At 40.6% G+C, this 21,129-nt stretch overlaps 1 protein-coding gene across 3 annotated transcripts in view; it reads right to left on the bottom strand.

Annotated features, from left to right (window-relative positions):
- LOC110530249 (cyclin-Y) overlaps positions 1 to 16,615 on the bottom strand; it is a 49,251-nt gene extending 32,636 nt beyond the window's left edge. The window contains exon 1 of one of the 3 annotated variants that reach the window (XM_090182151.1): positions 16,532 to 16,615. Coding sequence is in view for 2 of the 3 variants with exons in the window: in XM_021613155.3 (XP_021468830.2) it covers positions 15,937 to 16,090 (154 nt within the window). In the remaining variant the exon portion in view is untranslated. Of the gene's footprint in view, positions 1 to 15,936 lie in introns of all 3 variants that reach the window. The other 2 variants (XM_021613155.3, XM_021613156.3) reach the window with 2 other exon arrangements.
- Positions 16,616 to 21,129: the final 4,514 nt, after the last annotated feature.

The following is a 21,129-nucleotide window of genomic DNA, read 5'->3' as shown; positions in this document are numbered from 1 at the left end:
ATTATTATGCATCCTACTGGTGTGGCTCATGGAGAATGAAAAGGATGATGGGGACAATCTAACCAGCCAGAGGATCTATTTGTACATGCTGTTTATAATTCGGTTTATTATGCCAGGATGCTTTGAGCAGCTGAGGAGCAGCTGATGAAAGGGGACCGGGGGGGGGGTCATTGTGTGGAGTGAATGGAACTGAAGACTGAAGCGATGGTTGTAGGGGTGAGGACGGGAGGATAATATTAGAGTAGAGGTGAAGGAGCACCATAGGGGATAAACGTGCCCATTTAAGTCCAACTCGCATTTAAGTACAACTTGGGGTATTAAAAGGAAATATGACAGCGTCTGAGCTTATTTCAACCTCTCTCATTTGCATAATTACAGACGAGACCAGTGTATGCAGACAGAAGAGAAATAGTTTAAAGTGGTGGAAAAGAACAGAGTGTCATACAGTTGAAGGAACAGGGGGTTTTCAGACTACCTTAACAGCTTCACATCAGTCTAAATTTAAACTTCTCATTAGGCCTGACACACACATAGCTTGTGATGTGGTCTGAGCCAAGGTAGACACATCACAAGACATTTGCCTCAAGGCATGAGCAGTAAGCACCATCTTATATCTGATAATTAAACTGTATTTGAGATGGGCAGTGATGTACAGTGCCTTCAGAAAAGTACTCACACCCCTTGACTTTGTCCACATTTGTTGTGTTACAGCCCAGACTTAAAATGGATTAAATTGAGTCACTGTGGCACTGGCCTACACACACAAAATTACAAGTTAATACAAAATTAAAAGCTTAAATGTCTTGAATCAATAAGTATTCAACCCCTTAGTAATGGCAAGCCTAAATAAGTTCAGGAGTAAACATTTGCTTAACAAGTCTCATAATAAGTTGCATGGAGTCACTGTGCGCAATAGCAGTGTTTAACAGGATTTGTGAATGACTACCTCATTGCTGTACCCCACACATAATTAATTACCTGTAAGGTCCTTCAGTCGAGCACTGAATTTCAAAACAGATTCAACCACAAAGACCAGGGAGGTTTTCCAATGCCTTAAAGGGCACCTATTGGTAGATGGGTAATTGAATATTGCTATGAGCATGGTGAAGTTATTAATTACACTTTGGATGGTTCATCAATACACCCAGACTACAATGATACAAGGTGTCCTACCTAACTCAGTTGCCGGTGACGAAGGAAACTGCTCAGAAAATTCACTATGAGGCCAACGGCGACATAAAAAAAAGAATAATAAAGAGTTTAATGGCTGTGATAGAAGAAAACTGAAGATGACCTAACACTGTACTGACTCCACAATACTAACTTAAATGGCAGAGTGAAAATTAGGAAGCCGGTACAAAATAAAAATATTCCAAAACATGCATACTGTTTGCAACAAGGGACTAAAGTAAATTAGCAAAACATGTGCAAAGAAATTAACTTTGACCTGAATACAAAGTGTTATGTTTGGGGCAAATCCAACAACACATCACCGAGTACCACTCTCCATATTCTCAAGCATGGTGGTGACGGCATCGTGTTATTGGTATGCTTGTCTTCGGCCAAGGACTAGAGAGTTTTTCCTTCTATAAAGATAGCTCTATTCAGTTTAAGCGCAGAAACCCTAGAGGAAAACCTGGTTCAGCCTGCTTTCCCACAGACACTGGGAGAAAAATTCCCCTTTCAGCAGCACAATCACCTAAAACACAAGGCCTAATATACACTGGAGTTGCTTACCAAGATGACATCATTTCTGAGTGGCCTAGAGACATTCATTTTTTGACATAAATCTGCTTGAAAATCTATGGCATGACTTGAAAATGGCTGTATAGCAATCCTCAACAACCAACTTGAGAGTGCTTGAAGAATATTAAACATTTTGTGCAAATGTTGTACAATCCTGGTATGCAAAGCTCTTAGAGACTTACCCAGAAAGAGTAATAGCTGTAATTACTGCCAAAGGTGACTAACATGTGAATACTTATGTAAATGAGATATTTCATTTAAGAAATTTGCAACACACGTGGGGTATTGTGTCTGTTTACACTGAACGAAAAATATAAAACGCAACATAGAAAATGTTGGTCCCATGTTTCGTGAGCTGAAAGATTCCAGAAATGTTCCATACACACAAAAAGCTTCTCTCAAATATTGTGCACAAATTAGTTTACTACCCAGTTAGCTAGCATTTCTCCTTTGCCAAGGTATTCCATTCACCTGACAGAAGCTGAATAAACATCACAATTACACAGGTGCACCTTGTGCTGGGGACAAAAAAGGACATCAAAATGTGTCATTGTGTTACAACACAATGCCAAAGATGTCTCAAGTTGAGGGTGTGCAATTGGAATGCTGACTGCAGGAATGTCCACCAGAGCTGTTGCCAGACAATTTAATGTCTACCATAAGCCACCTCCAACATCGTATAAGATAATTTGGCAGTACGTCCAATCAGCCTCACAACCGCAGACCACATGTAACCACACCAGTCCAGGACCTCCACATCCAGCTTCTTCCCCTGCAGGATTGTCTCAGACCAGCCACCTGGACAGCTGATGAAACTGTCAGAAACCGTCTCAGGGAAGCTCATCTGTGTGCTGATCATCCTCACCAGGGTCTTGACCTGACTGCAGTTCGGCGTCGTAACTGACTTCAGTGGGCAAAGGCTCACCTTCGATGGCCACTGGCATGCTGGAGAAGTGTGCTCTTCACGGCTGACTCCTGGTTTCAACTGCACTATCCTCGGTAACAACTTAAAATCCAAGATGGCAGCATGTCAAGTCGTTTGTCTGTGACTAGTACATTTTAACCTACTAATAACCTATTTATTTATGGTTGCGTAACTTCGTTGTTGTGTAGTGCAAACTATTTTATTTTTGCAAGTGTAAAGACCACAGATCCTCCTCAACTCGGCACTTCATTACTTGAAGTTTACCAAAGTAACCCTCTCTCTGGCTGGCCTGAGTTCCTCCTTCGTCTGCGGAGTGTCTTGTCCAAGCTGCTCCTTTTTGCTCTTCGCCTGGCTGGCCTGAGTTTCTCCTTCGTCTGTGGAGTGTCTTGTCCAAGCTGCTCCTGTTCGCCTGGCTGTCAGTGGCAGCTCAACAATCTCAACGTTCTCTCTATCGGCCTCAACACCCAATCTACTCACAAGCGCAAACACTCACATTCAGACTCATACATACACGCTGTCTCTCTCTCCCCCCTTACCTTTGTTGGCCTCTAATTTTTTTTATTATTTTTGTCAGAGAAAATGACAGTTTTCGTGGTATTGCTTTGTGCACTGACTTTACTGAACTCTGGAGAAAACGAACATTGCCGCTGGGTGAATACATCTGACAATGTGCTCTCCATTCCATTGGACATTTTGTCTGCAGGAACTCGCTCTTTTCCACTCGGTCCACTCATCCAAGTGCGGATGTATTTGTGGCATGATGTGAACAGTACGAATGTGTCACTACCAAAGTCTAACGGTTTTAAATGACTGTTTTGCATTGTCTGGAAACTCACTTGTAGAATTCACTTGCAGTAGGTCTCTTAAAAAAGAGAAGCCGTGCAAGGTTATTAAACAGAGGTGCTTAGTTATTATTTTGTTGATATCAGGTAACGTGCAACCTAACCCTGGCCCTGATATGCAATGTCTCCAAACCCCCTCTGATTTTAAATCAAGATGTGGTTTTGGTAGTTTTCATTTAAATGTACGCAGCCTGTTGTCAAAAATTGATGGGGTTAGGATTTGGGCTAAATCAACAGATGCTGATGTAATTGTGTTTTCTAAAACCTGGCTCAGCAAGTCTGTTTTTGATAAGGATATTTGTATAAGTGGTTACACTGTTTATTGCACTGATCGGGTTAAGAAAGGTGGGGGTGTGGCTATATATGTAAAAACTAAATTCCCTGTAAGTGTGGCAAAGTCTGAAACTATTTGTAAACAGTTGGAATTTCTTGCTTTGAATATTGAGGTTTCAAAGGGCCTCTCCATAACTGTGATTGGCTGTTACAGACCCCCCTCTGCTCTCGGTGATGCATTTTAAACTTCTTTACAGCAAAATGATCTTGATTGGTGATCTCAACTGGTGTTGGTTAAAGCCGGTGTCTGATGATTTACAAATGTTTTGTAATTCTATTAAACTCACCCACTCGCCAAAATCTTAAATGCCCAGATAAATCTACCCTGATTGATTTGATATTGACAAATGTTCCACATAAATATTCTGCGGTTGGTGTTTTTTGTAAGGATTCAAGTGACCATTGTGCTGTTGTTGCTGTTAGAAATACTAAGGTTCCAAAGACAAACCCATGTTTTATTCGTAAGAGAAATTTGAAGTGTTTTAATGAGCAGGCTTTCTTTCATGATTTGTTTTATTTTGACTGGAGTAAGATTGAGCTTATCCCTGATGTGGAAACTGCCTGGAAATTCTTTCATGATGGTTTTTCCCAAATAGTAAACAAACATGCTCCATTCCGCAGGTTCAGGGTTAAAGGGCGGGATAATCCATGGTTTTCTGAGCTGTCTTGTATTATTCACGACCGTAATCTAGCCTGGGCTAAAGCAAGGAAATCATGTTCTGATGCTGATTGGCTTATTTTTAGGCAGTTACGAAACAAGTGTTCTTTTCTTCTCAGGAAGACCAAGTCTGAATATTTTATGTCTGTTACCACTGATAACCTGAATGACCCTAGAACGTTTTGGAAGGCTATTAAGTCTATGTCTGGTAACAGTAATGTTAATGAATTACAGTCATGTGTTTTTAAGGACTCTGTTGCTATATATGATAACTGAAATGCTGAATTGTTTCAATGAACACTTTGTATCATCTGGTAGGCTGTTTGATTCAGTGTCCTCGGTCTCTGTTCCACCCTGTGTGGATGAACCAGTGAGCGCTGGTCAAACTTTTATCCATTCTCAGTGCAGGTGGTACATAAAGCCCTGCAATCCTTAGATCAGAGAAAGCCTGCAGGTCCTAATCTTTTGGATCCCTGCTTTTTAAATCTGGCAGCTGATTTCATAGCTGAACCACTTGTATCTCTGTTCAATCTAGCCCTGGAATGTAATGAAATTCCAAAGATCTGGAAATCAGCATTTGTCCTACCACTTTTAAAAGGGGGAGAGCCAACTATTTTAAATATAGGCCAATTATAGGCCAATCTCAAAGCTGGTCACCCCTGGTGAAAACTTGAAACTCTTGTAAGTGAACAGCTAAAATAGTTTTTATTTACTAACTCTATTTTATCAATGTACCAATCGGGCTTCAGGAAGAAGCATAGCACAATTACAGCAGTCAAGAAGGTTTTAAATGATATATCACTGAAGCCATTGACAAAAAAACAGCACTCTCACTTTTTATCGATCTCTCTAAGGCTTTTGATACAGTTGATCATGCTATACTAAGGCAGACATTGTCAAGTGTAGGTCTTTCGAAGCATGCAGTTGCATGGTTTGCTAACCATCTGTCTGATAGAACTCAGTGCACTCAATTTGATGGGCTTATGTCTGTCTTTAATGGTGTGCCCCAAGGCTCTGTACTTGGTACTCTCTTATTCACTATTTTTTATAAATGATTAAAGACAAAAATGTCAAAAATGCACAACTTTATTTTTATGCTGATGTGTTATTTACTGTTGTGCCTCGTCTCTTACAAAACCTTTCCAGAACATGCAAACTGCTTTTTATACTGTTCAACATACCTTGTGTCAATTGAAGCTTATCATGAATACTGACAAAACTAAACTAATGGGGTTTTCTAATGTAAAAAATAGACCTGTGAACCTTTCACCTATTACTACCGGTCAGGGCAAGGAGATTGAAGTTGTAACCTCATAAATATCTTGGAATTTTAATTGATGACGGACTCTTTTAAATTGCATATTCAACAACTTACAAAAAAAATTGTAGCTGAAATTGGGATTTTATTTTTTATATAAGGCCGGTTTTCTTTTGAAGCCCTAAGGAGGCTAGTATCAGCTACATTTATGCCTTTAATAGACTATGGGGATCCTTTATATATGAATGCTTCCGCTCAGTGTTTGAGATCAATTGACACCCTTTACCATGGCACTTTGAGATTTATTTTAAACTGCAAAACCCTTACGCACCACTGCACTTTGTATACCAGGGTTGGCTGGCCTTCTCTAGTCACTGGTAGGCTCCGTCACTGGTATGCTTTTATTTACAAAGCCATTTTGGGTTTACTACCTTTTTATTTGTGCATTTTTATTGTTCAGAAATGTGGTGGTTACCCTCTTCGTTCACTGGACTTTATCCTGCTAACTGTTCCAAATGTCCGAACTGAATTTGGTAAAAGGGCATATGTACTCTGCGCCATCGTCTTGGAACACCTTACAAAATACTTTTTAAACTGGGAGAACTTGTCCCGATTGGTGTTTTTAAATCACTGATGGATAGAGGCTGATTCCCTGACCTGTTAATGTTTTTAAATTTGCTGTTTTATACTCTTGTGAATTCAATGGTTTTTACTAGATTACTTGTAGTTTTTCATGTTGTCTGTGTCATTTTTTTGTAATGACTTGGTGCTGCCCATCTTGGCCAGGGCGCTCTTGAAAAAGAGATTTTAATCTCAATGAGCCCTTCCTGGTTAAATAAAGGTTAAATAAAGAAAAATAAACTGGGCAGATTGTGTGTATGGCGTTGAGTGGTTGAGCGGTTTGCTGATGTCAAAGTTGTGAACAGAGTGCCCCATGGTGGCAGAGTGGTTATGGTATGGGCAGGCATAAGCTGCGGACAATGAACACAATTGCATTTTTAATCGATTGCAATTTGAATGCAAAGAGATACCATGACGAGATCCTGAGGCCTATTGTCCTGCCATTAATCCGCCGCCATCACCTCATGTTTCAGAATGATAATGTAGAGGCCCCATGTCGCAAGGATCTGTACACAATTCCTGGAAGCTAAATGTCTCAGTTCTTCTATGGCCTGGATACTCACCAATTGAATGTTTGGGATGCACTGGATCGTCGTGTACAAAAGCGTGTTCCAGTTCCCGCCAATATCCAGCAATTTCTGGATTGGTTCTCTGATCCATGGCGCTACTTTAAAAACATTTTTTTCAAGGTATCTGTATTCCAAGTCATGTCAAATCTATAGATTAGGGCCTAATTCATTCATTTCAGTTGACTGATTTCCTTATATGAACTGTAACTCAGTCAAATGATTGTATGTTGTGTTTATATTTTTGTCCAGTGTAATTAGTTTAATTCAGGCTGTAACACAACAAAATGTGGAATAAGTCAAATGGGTATGAATTATTTCTGAAGACACTAAAATCGGTGCGCCAACCGGAGAACAGACCGTTGAGGAGAACGTTATTTCTAATTATTGCTGCATCTTACTTCCAATTGACTACTGCATGTACAATGAACATGCTACTCACATGGGGGAGAAGAATATGGCAAGGAACTCGTGCAGATTCATAACCTCTTCTTTAGAGCGACAGTTTCTGACCATATAATCAATGCAGTGTTCCTTCTGCCCCAAATAATTAGTGCCATGAATGGGATCTAGCCACTGCAGTCACGAATACAAAAAGGGGTGGACTTGAGCTATGGATCGCCCACAAAAGGCTACAGAAGTTATTTTCCCCATTCAAGATGATATTCCTCAACCTAATTTACATCCACGTAATGAGCACCCAGCATGTTTGGTCAGTGAGTCTCAGAGAGGATAGACTCCCTGCATCCATAAACCGAAATAAGAACATCAGTGGATGCTGCCTTGCACCCTGGTCTGCAGAATGAACTAAGGTAAGATTCAGGAACACAGTACGCTTTGTGTGAGACCTCTCCCGCCCTCTCAAATTTTAACTACAGAAAGACATTTCATTTAGTCAAGGATGTTTCCTGGAATATAGGACAGACTTTTTGGTATTCAACACTTGGTATTCTTCTTTACTCAGGTAATGAGGAGACATGTACTGCGATTATCACGATGTCATATGTATTGCGATTTGATGTTCCAAATATATTGCTCACCATGCCTGCTGCAGAGGAACAAGATTTTGATCAGTAAAAAGCTGAAAACAAAATTGGCTCCCTATTAAAATATGCGATACGCAGAAATCGCTCCACCATTTCCTGTTGTTTTCTAAAGGCTTGACTAATTTCTGGTTGTGACAAAACAAGAAATGTATTGTGTAGTGAATTATTGTACCATATAGATAACCAATGACATTGCATTTTCAGCTGGTGTACAAAACCAAAAGTAAAATTAGGCACCAACTTAATGGGATGCATAGAAATAGTGCACAGAGAACATATCTACAGCTTCTTAGAAATGTTAGATATGTCATTCTATGTGAATTTGGTTGGTTGCCCAAAAAAGTTACATTTTGCAGCTTTAAAAAGGAGAACAAGCTGTGAAGGAAAAATACTGGAGTTTTGGTGCAGGTACAGTGCCTTCAAAAAAGTATTCATACCCCTCGTGTTACAGCCTGAATTCAAAATGGATTAAACATGTCTCACCCACCGGTGCCGTTTTTAAGTTGATGTACACTGAACAAAAAATGTAAAACGCAACTATGTCAAAGATTTTACTGAGTCCTTAAAAGGAAATAAGTAAATTGAAATAAAATTCAATAGGCACTACTCTATGGATTTCACATTACTGGGTATGCAGATATGCATCGGTTGGTCACAGATAGGGGGGTGGATCAGAAGACCAGTCAGTATCTGGAATGACCAACATTTGCCTCGTGCATTATGCTGAAACATGAAGTGATTGCAGTGGATGAAAGTCACGACAATGGGCCTCAGGATCTCGTCACAGTATCTCTGTGCATTCAAAATGGACACCAATAAATAGCAATTGTGTTCATTGTGTGTAGCTTATACATGCCATAACCCAACCATGGGGCACTCTGTTCAGAAAACCACCTGCCCACACGATGTCATGCATGATGTCTGCAAACTGCCCGGTACAGCTGAAACCAGGATTCAACCGTGAAGGGCAAACTTCTCCAGCGTCCCAGTGCCATCGAAGGTGTGCATTTGCCCACTGAAGTAGATTATGACACCGAACTGAAGTCACGTCAAGACCCTGGTAAGGACGATGAGCACACAGATAAGCTTCCCTGAGATGGTTTCTGACAGTTTGTGCAGAAATTCTTTGTTGTGCAATCCCAGTTTCATCAGCTGTCCAGGTGGCTGGTCTCAGATGATCCAACAGTAAAAAAACAAAATGGAGGTCCTGGGCTGGCGTGGTTACACTTGGTCTGCGGTTGAGGCCGTTTGGACGTACTGCCAAATTCTCTAAACTGACATTGGAGGTGGCTTATGGTAGAGAAATTAAGATTCAATTTTCCAGCAACAGCTCTGGTGGACTTCCCTGCAGTCAGCATGCCAATTGCACACTCCCTCAAAACATGACATGTGTGGCATTGTGTTGTGACAAAACTGCACATTTTAGAGTGGCCTTTTGTGGTCCCCAGCACAAGGTTCACCCATTAAATGATCATGCTGTTTAAATCTGCTTCTTGATACGTCTCACCTGTCAGGTGGATGGATTATCTTGACAAAAGGAGAAATGTTCACTAATAGGGGATGTAAACACGTGTGCACAATATTTTAGAGAAATAAGCTGTGTGTATGGAACATTTCTGGGATCTTCTATTTTAGCTCATGACACATGGGACCAACACTTTACATGTTGCGTTTATATTTGTCCGGTCCTCATCTATTAATGTTCTTTAATATGTCATGTTTCATGTTGTGTGGACCACAGGAAGAGTAGCTGATGCTTTCCCAAAAGCTAAATGGGGATCCTAATAAAATACCCAAATTACACACAATAGCACATAATGACAAAGTCAAAACATGTTTAGGAATTTATTGAAAATGAAATACACCCTGAATCAAAACATGTTATAATCACTGCTGTGAGTGATTAACAGCTTTGCACACCTGGAATGGACAATATTTGCCCATTATTCTTTTCAGATTTCATCAAGCTCTGGCAAATTGGTTGTTGATCATTGCTAGACAAACATTTAAGTCTTGCCATAGAGATTCAAGCAGATTTAACTAAAAACTAACTAGGCCACTCAGGAACATTCACTGTTATCTTGGTAAGCAACTCCAGTGTAGATTTGGCCTTGTGGTTTAGGTCATTGTTCTGCTGAAAGGTGAATTAATCTCCCAGTGTCAGTTGGAAAGCAGGTGTTCCTCTAGGATTTTTTTCTATGCTTAGCTCCATTCAGTTTCTTTTTCAATCCTGAAAAACTCCACAGTCCTTAAAAGATTACAAGCATACCCATAACATGATGCAGCCACCACTACGCTTAAGAATTTGTCCCAAACTTAACACAGTGTTCAGGACAGAAGGTGAATTGCTTTGCCACATTTTTTGCAGTATTATTTCAGTGCCTTGTTGCAAACAGGATGTGTGTTCTGGAATATATTGTTTACAGGCTTCATTTTCACACTGTCAAATTAGGTTAGTATTGTGGAGTAACTACAATGTACTCGATCCATCCTCAGTTCTCTTATCAAAGTCATTAAACTAACAGATTTAAAGTCACCATTAGTATAAAAATAAACAAAATTCCACTTTGACATTATAGAGTATTGTGTGTAGGCCAGTGACAAAAAAAAAACTATTTTAATGTAGGCTGTAAAACATGTGGAAAAAGTCAGAACTAATATCCCGATATGCAACTATCGGTCCCCCCCACCGTATCACTACTGTAAAGGGAATAAGGTGCCATTTGGGTCTCAAACCTGTGAGAGGCAGAGCCACATAGGAGCCATCTCTGCCCAAAGTAAGCCTTGCTCTAAATTTCTTCAAAAGCAGCCTGCCTGGCATGTCCAACCTGAAGTCGACTGAGTATCAGCCAAGGGGCGGCAGGTAGCCTGGCTGGGTAGGTGCGTTCGGTCAGCAACCGTCAGGTCGCTGGATCTAATCCCCATGCTGGCAAGGTAAAAATCTGTCGTTCTGCCCCTGAGCAAGGCAGTTAACCCACTGTTCCCTGAGCGCCGAAGACGTGGATGTTGATTAAGGCAGCCCCCCGCACTTCTCTGATTCATAGCGGCCGGGTTAAAATGTGGAAGACATTTCAGATCAATGCACTCAGTTGTACAACTGTCTAGGTATCTCCCTTTCCCCAAGACATCAGTTCATACAGGGCAAGCATGAGACTTGATGTTATGCCATGATGATCTCTGCTTAAGAACACAAGATGGAGAATAATGTTAGGACAGGGCCACAAAGCCCTAAATGGATTGTGAAATAACATAACTCAGGCTGGCTGGGTCAGACTCAAGGCTTCTCAAACAGAACTAGATCCCACTTTAAATAAACTGCAACTTTCAATGCTTAGTGAAGCCTTCTAAACAATGTATACTGCTTATATAGATGGTTCTAAAGTTGTAGTTTGTTTATGTGATTCAGAACTATTTTGACAAGAGTATCGTAATGGTGATAGACGTATAGTTCTCATAAGAGTCAACATAGAGGCATCAGTTTCTCTCTCTCAGCAGTGATTTGTCATTACCTATCTACCTCTTCAGGCCTGCTGCTGTGGTAGGACAGCGACAGACAAGAAGTTTAACATTCAGCAGCCCATCTTCATACTGTCTGACCTCACATCCTCTGTCCCAAATGGATCCATATTCCATTCATAGTGCACTACTTTTGACCAGGGCCTTACGGCTGGCATTTGAACAACACCCAACTCATCCACCTACACGCTCCTTTCCAATCACACTATGAGCAGTCCCCAGTACTCTCACTCTTCTTTAACCTCCCTCCCTATACATACAGTACCAGTCAAAAGTTTGAACATACCTACTCATTCAAGGGTTTTTCTTTATTTTGACTATTTTCTACATTGTAAAATAGTGAAGAGGTCAAAACTACGAAATAACATGTATGGAATCATGTAAGCAAAAAAGTGTTAAACAAATCAGAATATATTTGAAATTCGTCAAGGTAGCCACCCTTTGCCTTGATGACAGCTTTGCACACTCTTGGCATTCTCTCAACCACCTTCATGAGGTAGTTACCTGGAATGCATTTCAATTAACAGGTGTGCCTTGCTAAAAAGTTAATTTGTGGAATTTCTTTCCATCTTAATGTGTTTGAGCCAATCAGTTGTGCTGTGACACGGTAGGGGTGGTATACAGAAGATGGCCCTATTTGGTAAAAGACCAAGTCCATATTATGGCAAGAACAGCTTAAATAAGCAAAGAGAAATGACAGTCAATCATTACTTTAAGACATGAAGGTCAGTCAAAGTGGACAATCTCAATAACTTTGATAGTTTCTTCAAGTGCAGTCGCAAAAACCCATCAAGCGCTATGATGAAACTGGCTCTCCTGAGGACCGCCACAGGAAAGGAAGACCCAGACCCTGCTGCAGAGGATAAGCTCATTAGAGTTACCAGCCTCAGAAATTGCAGCCCAAATAAACACGTCACAGAGCTCAAGTAAGATTTCTCAACATCAACTGTTCAGAAGAGACAGTGAATCAGGCCTTCATGTAGAATTGCTATAAAGAAGACACTACTAAAAGGACACCAATAAGAAGAGACTTGCTTGGGCCAAGAAACACGAGCAATGGACAGACTGGTGGAAATCTGTCCTTTGGTCTGATGAGTCCAAATTTGAGATTTTTGGTTCCAACCGCTGTGTCTTTGTGAGACGCAGAGTAGGTGAACATATGATCTCCGCGCGTGTGGTTTCCACCGTGAAGCATGGAGGAGGTGGTGTAATGGTGCTTCGCTGGTGACACTGTCGGTAATGCATTTAGAATTCAAGGCAGAGTTAAGCAGCATGGCTACCACAGCATTCTACAGCGATACACCAACCCATCTGGTGGGACTATCATTTGTTTTTCAACAGGACAATGACCCAACATACCTCCAGGCTGTGTAAGAGTTATTTGACCTAGAAGGAGAGTGATGGATGGAGTGCTGCGTCAGATGACCTGGCCTCCACAATCAACAAACCACAACCCAAAAGAGATGGTTTGGGATGAGTTGGACTGCAGAGTGAAGGAAAAGCAGTCAACAAGTGCTCCGCAAATGGGGGAACTCCTTCAAGACTGTTGGGAAAGCATTCCAGGTGAAGCTGGTAGAGAGAATGCCAAGAGGGTGCAAAGCTGTCAAGGCAAAGGGTGTCTACTTTGAAGAATCTCCAATATATTTGTTTTTTTTTTAAAACACGTTTTATGCTTACATGATTCCATGTGTTATTTCATAGTTGAGGACTTCCCTATTATTCTATAATATAGAAAACAGTAAAAAAAAATAAAGAAAAACCCCAAACCTTGACTGGTACTGTACTTGTAGGAGAGATGCGCCAGTCTTCCAGTTAAATGTCAAATGCAGAGGGGTTATTGGTAGAGGTCGACCAATTAATCGGAATGGCCAATTCATTAGGGCCGATTTCAAGTTTTCATAACAATCAGTAATCTGTATTTTTGGACAGATTATGGTCGATTACATTGCACTCCACGAGGAGACTGCGTAGCTTGTCCTGCGTTGCATATAATCGATGCGGAGCCTGTTAATTTCGCATTCGCGAAAAAAAGCACTGTCGTTGCACCAATGTGTACCTAACCATAAACATCAATGCCTTTCTTAAAATCAATACACAAGTATATTTTTTAAAACCTGCATATTTAGTTAATATTGCCTGCTAACATACATTTATTTTAACCCTTGCGTTCTGTGCAAGCAGAGTCAGGGTATATGCGGCAGTTTTGGCCGCCTGGCTCATTGCGAACTGTGTGAAGACCATTTCTTCCTAACAAAGACCGTAATTAATTTGCCAGAACTGTACATAATTATGACATAACATTGATGGTTGTGCAATTTAACAGCAATATTTAGACTTAGGGATGCCACCCATGAGATAAAATACGGAACGGTTCCTATTTCACTGAAAGAATGAATGTTTTGTTTTTGAAATGATAATTTCCAGATTTGACCATATTAAAATGGCCTAAGGCTCATATTTCTGTGTGTTTATTATAATTAAGTTTATGATTTGATAGAGCAGTCTGCCTACCACTGCTCAGTCAGCAGCAGGCTCGTAAGCATTCATTCAAACAGCACTTTCCTGTATTTGCCAGCAGCTCTTTGCCGTGCTTCAAGCATTGCGCTGTTTATGACATCAAGCCTATCAACTCCTGAGATTAGGCTGGCAATACTAAAGTGCCTATTAGAACATCCAATAGTCAAAGGTATATGGAATACAAATGTTATAGAGAGAAATAGTCCTATAATAACTACAACCTAAAACTTATTACCTGGGAATATTGAAAACTCATGTTAAAAGGAACCACCAGCTTTCATGTGTTCTGAGCAAGGAACTTAAACCTTAGCTTTTTTTACATGGCACATATTGCACTTTTACCTTCTTCTCCAACACTTTGTTTTTGCATTATTTAAACCAAATTGAACATTTAATTATTTATTTGAGACTAAATTGATTTTATTGATGTATTATATTAAGTTAAAATAAGTGTTCATTCAGTATTGTTGTAATTGTCATTATTACAAATATATATAAATAAAAAAATAATCTGCATTTTTTTTAGTCCTCCAATAATCGATATCGGTGTTGAAAAATCATAAATCGGTCGACCTCTAGTTATTGGTAATGTTTCCAGAGACATGCAAGGCTGCCTGAGAAAAACATGCTGGGCATATTAAACCCACACTACCTGATTATGTTGTCCCATTCCAGCACTCAGAAGTAACTTGAAGAGGAGAGCCAAGGTAGAATGAGACACTGAGCCTGTATTGGACAGACAGTCACGGCCTCTATCCACCACTGTAGGTTCTAGTGGCTTGGACATACCCAGTGTTTGAATTAGGCTGGTACACACTGGTACCTGCACCTGAAATTTTCTACTGCTTTAGAACCAGCAACTCATAGAATATTGGCTTTAAAATATTGTGGAATAATGTCACCTAAATATATACAGTACCGGGCAACCAAAATGAGTACCAGACCCTTTTTCAGTCAACGGACATATCCACAAGAAATACTGATGAGAAATGGGGAAAACACCAAAAGTGGTTGATGTAAAATGTACAGAGTTTGCCAATCATGGATATTCAGACATGCATGTTGCAAAGCAGACCACTCAATATCAGAGAGTTGCATCTCTACATGAGACATTCAGCTTGAATAGGCTATACCCATTTAGTAGACACTTTGAATGGATCAATTGTAATGCATGTTAGCATGTGTGGCAGAGTGCTATACCATGTCACCATTGGTGTCTTTCATGCTGAAATTGAAAACAAAGAGAAGCACAAAGGCGTCTTTCTTTATGAAGAGGATGCGGTCTGCTCTGTTGCACCATGGTGGCGTCCCAAATGGCACCCTATTCCTTATTTATTGCACTACTTTTGACCAGGACCAATAAGGCTCTGGTTAAAAGCAGTGATCTTTATTGGGAATAGGGTGCTATTTGGGACACAATCCCATATTTCAACATGTCACATGGGACTAAGAGGCAGACTGGATTGCCATGTTGCCTAACCCCATGTACAGTAATAACAGCACACATTCAGATAAACAGTCATATTAGAAGCATTATAAGTCAATAACACAGATCCACTGCCAGGGAGGGAGGACAGAAACCCTAGCTAAGTGGAATATGCTTAATAATGATTTCTGCATGGCATTTGGATAGAGTCTCAAAGGAAATAAACAATACTTAATAAATCCAATGTCGGCCTATAATTGTTAAAAGCAAATTAAGCAATGTTGCCAATAAATGTTACCGCTATAGGCTACTTGGCAAACCAATGCAATAAAATTCAGTGTGAACTTCAAAATGGTTAAGTCGTGTTATTTATCAAAACACCGCTATAGGCTACTTGGCAGCACACAGGCACATTTAACTTTAGGCTAATATTATTATACATTAGGCTATTATTAAGATATGGGCTGCCCAAAATACTTCACCGTCGACATTCTCTCGGTCGCTGATATGCTGCAGGTTGCAGCCCGTATCCTCCCTACTCAACTCCGGCTCCGGGTTGTGCGACTCCAGCCTCGAATGGGCATTTCTCCGGAGCTTCGGGCTCGAAGACACACAGCAAGAGCTCGTGCTTCCCATCTTTCCAATATTGCTCTCTTCGAAGAATGATATTAGTCGGTTCAAATTGATACTGAAGAGGGGAGGAGGATCAGAGCACCAAGAGTGAAACCGCCACTGCGACCAGCACGTAAATGCACTGTCATTGATAAATCCTCGCACAGTCAACGAGATAATGACTAGACTCAGCAGAGAAAAATGACAGATTTTACACTGTAAACCGTTGCAGCCAGCCTTCCTCTTAGTTTCCACAGTCTGCCAAACTCACGCATTAACCACGCTATTGACTGTTATTTAAATCAGACGTGCCAGGGGTATAATCATTAGTCCAAACAGTTGCAAAACGATTTGCAACAGAATCGGCATAATAAACACCTTGCCAGGGCCGTATTCATTACACCAATTCTGTTGCAAAACGTTTCTTAAACGGAAGCAAACGAAATTAAATGGGGAGTTAGCTACCTGAATCTGTCCGATAGAAACTTTAGTTTTTCTCTGTGTGCTTCCGTTTGGTTGTAAAAACGGTAAACGGTTTCCGTAATGAATACGCCCCTTGACGTCCGAGAAGTCGTCGTTTTAACAGAGGGGAAGAAGTGAACCGAGAGGTTTTACTATTCTCAAAATCTGTCCACGAAAATAAGCGTTTTTGAATCGAGGTCAATGAATAAGAATTGTTGTATCGAGGTCAATGAGGGAGTGTAGCAATTGGCAAACAAAACATTTGAATTGCTAATTTGCTACTTGAGATTTATTTGATCTAATCTAATTTTCATAATGGTTAGGTTTTCACGAATGCACTGATGTAAGTGGACGCACGTGACATTTCGACAACTTTGAAAATATTGGAGTTGTGCTGGATTTTATAGAGAAAAAGGTCTCATCATGGCTAAAACCTGTTGTAGCATGGATATTGCCATTGAGGGCTTCCACCAAGTAGTCAACTGGGTATGGTTTCCTATAAATTGGGAGCAGGGTTGGGTAAGTTACTTACTTTCTAAATGTAATCCATTACAGTTGCTAGTTACATGTCCAACATTGTAATCAGTAATGTAACTTTTTGACTAGCCAAACTCAGTAACATAATCTGATTACATTCAGTTACTTTTAGATTACTGTCCCCTTAAAAGGCATTAGAAGAAGACAAAAATGAATGTTACCAATTGAATGACATCAACTGCAGGAGTAATCCATGTTAAAGTTTACATAGCTGGCCATATATGGATGTTAACTTTTACTTTATGGGTTGGTTATGAAGGCTTCTTCTAACCCATTGCTTTCTACTACGTATAATAATATGATTAAATTATATCTTTACATTAAAAACCAAAGTTTATCAGAATTCCAGTCATTCCAATAAATGTAATACCCCTTAATCTTCAAGAATAGGACTTGTAAATATGGAAGTATAGATTAGCCAAATCAAATGTTATTGGTCATATACACGTTTAGCAGATGTTATTGGGGGTGTAACGAAATGCTTGTGCTTCTAACTCCGACAGTGCAGTAAAATCTAACAATTTCACAACACATACCCAATACACCCAAAGTAAAGGAATGATGAATTAAGAATATATAAATGTATGGACGAGCAATGTCAGAGCGGCATAGACTAAGATAAAATAGTATAGAATACAGTATATACATGAGATGAGTAATGCAAGCTATGTAAACATTATTAAAATGAATAGTGTTCCATTTATTAAAGTGTCCAGTGATTTCAAGTCTATGTATATAGGCAGCAGCCTCTATGTGCCAGTGATGGCTATTTAACAGTCTGTTGGCCTTGAGATAGAAGCTGTTTTTCAGTCTCTCAGTCCCAGCTTTGATACACCTGTACTGACCTCGCCTTCAAGATGATAGCGGGGTGAACAGGCAGTGGCTCGGGTGGTTGTTGTCCTTGATTATCTTTTTGGCCTTCCTGTGACATCGGAGGCTGTAGGTGTCGTGGAGGGCAGGTAGTTTGCCCCCGGTGATGCGTTGGGCAGACGGCACCACCATCTGGAGAGCCCTGCAGTTGCGGGCAGAGCAGTTGCCGTACCAGGCGGTGATAATGCCAAGCCAAATTTCTTCAGCCTCCTAAGGTTGAAGAGGCACTATTGCGCCTTCTTCATCACTCTGTCTGTGTGGGTGGACCATTTCAGTTTGTCAGTGTTGTGTACGCTGAGGAACTTGAAGAAATGCCACAAGCATTTCGCTACACTCGCATTAACATCTGCTAACCATGTGTATGTGACAAATACATTTGATTTGATTTGATTTGGAGGCGTGCTTGGCCACACAGTCATGGGTGAACAGGGAGTACAGGAGGGGGCTGAGCACGCACCCTTGTGGGGCCCCAGTGTTGAGGATCAGCTGAGTGGAGGTGTTGTTTTACCTGAACATGATTTTGTTGTCATGGAGGACTGATTGGGCTCATTAATTTGAGTTAAAAAATAAATGCTGCGCTCAAGGAAGGGCATGCTTTGAGCACTACTGAAAAATAAATGCCATATGCTGTATTTTCTATAGGCCTATTGTTTACATTTTTGTTGGTGACACTTTGATATCTTGATAATATGCATCTGTTTAAAGGGCAAATCTACAGATGAAACAATAACAAAACGGTTGCCCTGCCTCTGTTTTGGTAAAAAAGAAAAGCTGAGGGATGGGCCTTGAGAAATGTTTCCACTCAGATTAATCGGCAGAGCTAAGGATGCAAGCACTGACCATCCATGACATAAAACATATTGTTTTAACCATGGTATGAGGCTATACAGTGTTTGTTTACATTTCCAATGTTTACAAACATTGGAGTAAAACAAGCTTATATTGTGGGTTCTCGTGGAGTGCTACAGTTGAACTAACCTCATGAAGCATTCATAAGTTATATTCTTCAAGAATCAATATATTATATATAAGTCCAGAAATGAATGTATAAACTACAGATTAAAAGGGGCAATCGGTAGTTTTATTTAATTTGAAAAGTGTGCAAGTTTGAGCATGTGTCCATTAGGCCTATTAGTTTTTTATATTTTTTATTAATCAGATAGAGCAATAAAAGCCCCACTTCCATAGCCTTGGAGCCGAACTATGCAGCTGTTGCAAGGGTGCATTTTCACTGGCTGTCCACTGGTTTCAAAAACAATGATTGATAGGCAGCTTAAATGTCTTGAATTCAACCATTATTGGGTTCAAAAACACATTTAGATTTGTGCACAGCCATCCACAACAACCACAAGCCGTAAGGCGCAAAAAACTAAATGAGAGAGCAGCAGTGCGATTCACATCCATGTGCTATGTAGATATCAATGATAAGTGCTATCCGTATCGCCGTAGACTACACCATACACTGCTGTCGTCCTTACCTCCAGGCGTTTATTCCAGTTGGATAATCTTTGAATGCCGACAGTAGTCGCACCATTTAATGATATATGTTGGACTGTAGCCTACAAAAGCCTAGTTCTGCTCTTTTCCCGCGATCCATCAAACACATTTGGTCTGTCATCATAGTGGTCTCTGACTTGTGGTCAGACTCGCTCAGGCGGAACAAACTTAAATTGACGTCTTTTTTCAATGCTGATTTGAATGTCATTAAGAAAACAGAGAACTGTCAAATATTTATCGTAAACATCCTTTCTGATTTTTGCTGGTAACATAACGGATTACATAAAATACAAAGATGAGTCCTATATCGATCACTAGGGCCTGTTATTCACACACATATCTGCCCTCTCATTGACTACAATGGTCCCACCTGATCTCGCCTCCTCCTGCCTGCATTCCATCTTTGAGAGCATGTATTTTCATTGTTACAATGGTCACTTGACCATCTTGTCAATATAATAAACAATCTTTGTTTTTATCAGTTATAACAAAAATGTAAATTACGCTCTACTATGGCAAATATGATGGCACATAAAATGGGTGCTCCTGCTGTCACAATGACAGAGGCAACACAGTTGTAGCTTGAAAAGGTTCCAGATCAAGTTAGTGGTTACAAATTAGCTCAGCGCAAGACAGCGAGAGTGTGTGTGTACAGTGGTGTAATGAGTTCAGACAGGCAGTTATCAAGATCAATGTGACATGGCTAGACATGGCTTTGCCTGTGCAATGGGCTCTAGAGAGAGCAAGAGACTGTGCCGAATGGGATCTGTCATACTGTAAGCCACAAAACACACACCTATGGTGCTTTTCCATCTAGACTTACCCCAACACCAGGGTGTCACCAGTGTTTCATGTTAATGTACGCTAGTGTTATTGTGTTTCCATCAGGAGTGTAACACTAAAGACTTGTGGCGAGCAAAATCAACAACCTTTGTATCAGTCAAGACTGTTGCTTTGTGAGGTGTTAAAGTTCACAGTTAGCCATTGTTATGTAAAGGCTAGCGTAAAAGTACCCAGCGCCCTGGCAAGTCAGGGCAGGTCTGCCGGAGCCATGGCACAGTGAGACACGGGTAGATGGAAACAGAAAATCCTTAGCCTTTTGGGTAAACGCTGGGGTAAATCCTTAGTGGAAATAAACCTCTAGCCTACTGTAAGAGGCCTGCTGCCAGGCTGGAGGCCTATGACATGACATTATCTGTTAATGCCAGACAGACTTACGGACAGGACAGACAGGCAGACGGACAGGACAGACATGTTCACGCCATTCCAAACAAAGACATGTCTAAGACATGTCAAATTCTCACAAAAGGTTTACAGATTCCTGGGGTTAATTGACAGATCAGATTTGCCTTTACATCAGATATACTTTAGAACACGACAGCAGTAGCAGGAGTATGGAGACCAAACTCGAAGCCAACACCCATGAGGACTCTCTCTCTCCCCTCCTCTACCACACCTGCTGTCTCATCCTCTGCATGCTCGGCTATGAAGAGCCAACTGACATTTACTCCAGAGGTGCTAACCCATTGCAGCCTCTACAACCACTGTGAGTATTATTATTATTTGACCCTGCTGTTTTATTTAATAAGGAAAATCAGTTAAGAACAAAACTTATTCACAATGACGGCCTACCCCAGCTAAACCAAAACCCGGACGACGCTGGGACGTCCTATGGGACTCCAAATCACGGCCGGTTG

The sequence above is a fragment of the Oncorhynchus mykiss genome, chromosome 8 (genome assembly GCF_057628025.1).
Source record: "Oncorhynchus mykiss isolate SJ-2025 chromosome 8, ASM5762802v1, whole genome shotgun sequence".
Lineage (NCBI taxonomy): Eukaryota > Metazoa > Chordata > Actinopteri > Salmoniformes > Salmonidae > Oncorhynchus > Oncorhynchus mykiss.
The sequence above is the reverse complement of the archived record's forward strand: the minus strand, read 5'-3'. Positions and strand labels throughout refer to the sequence as shown.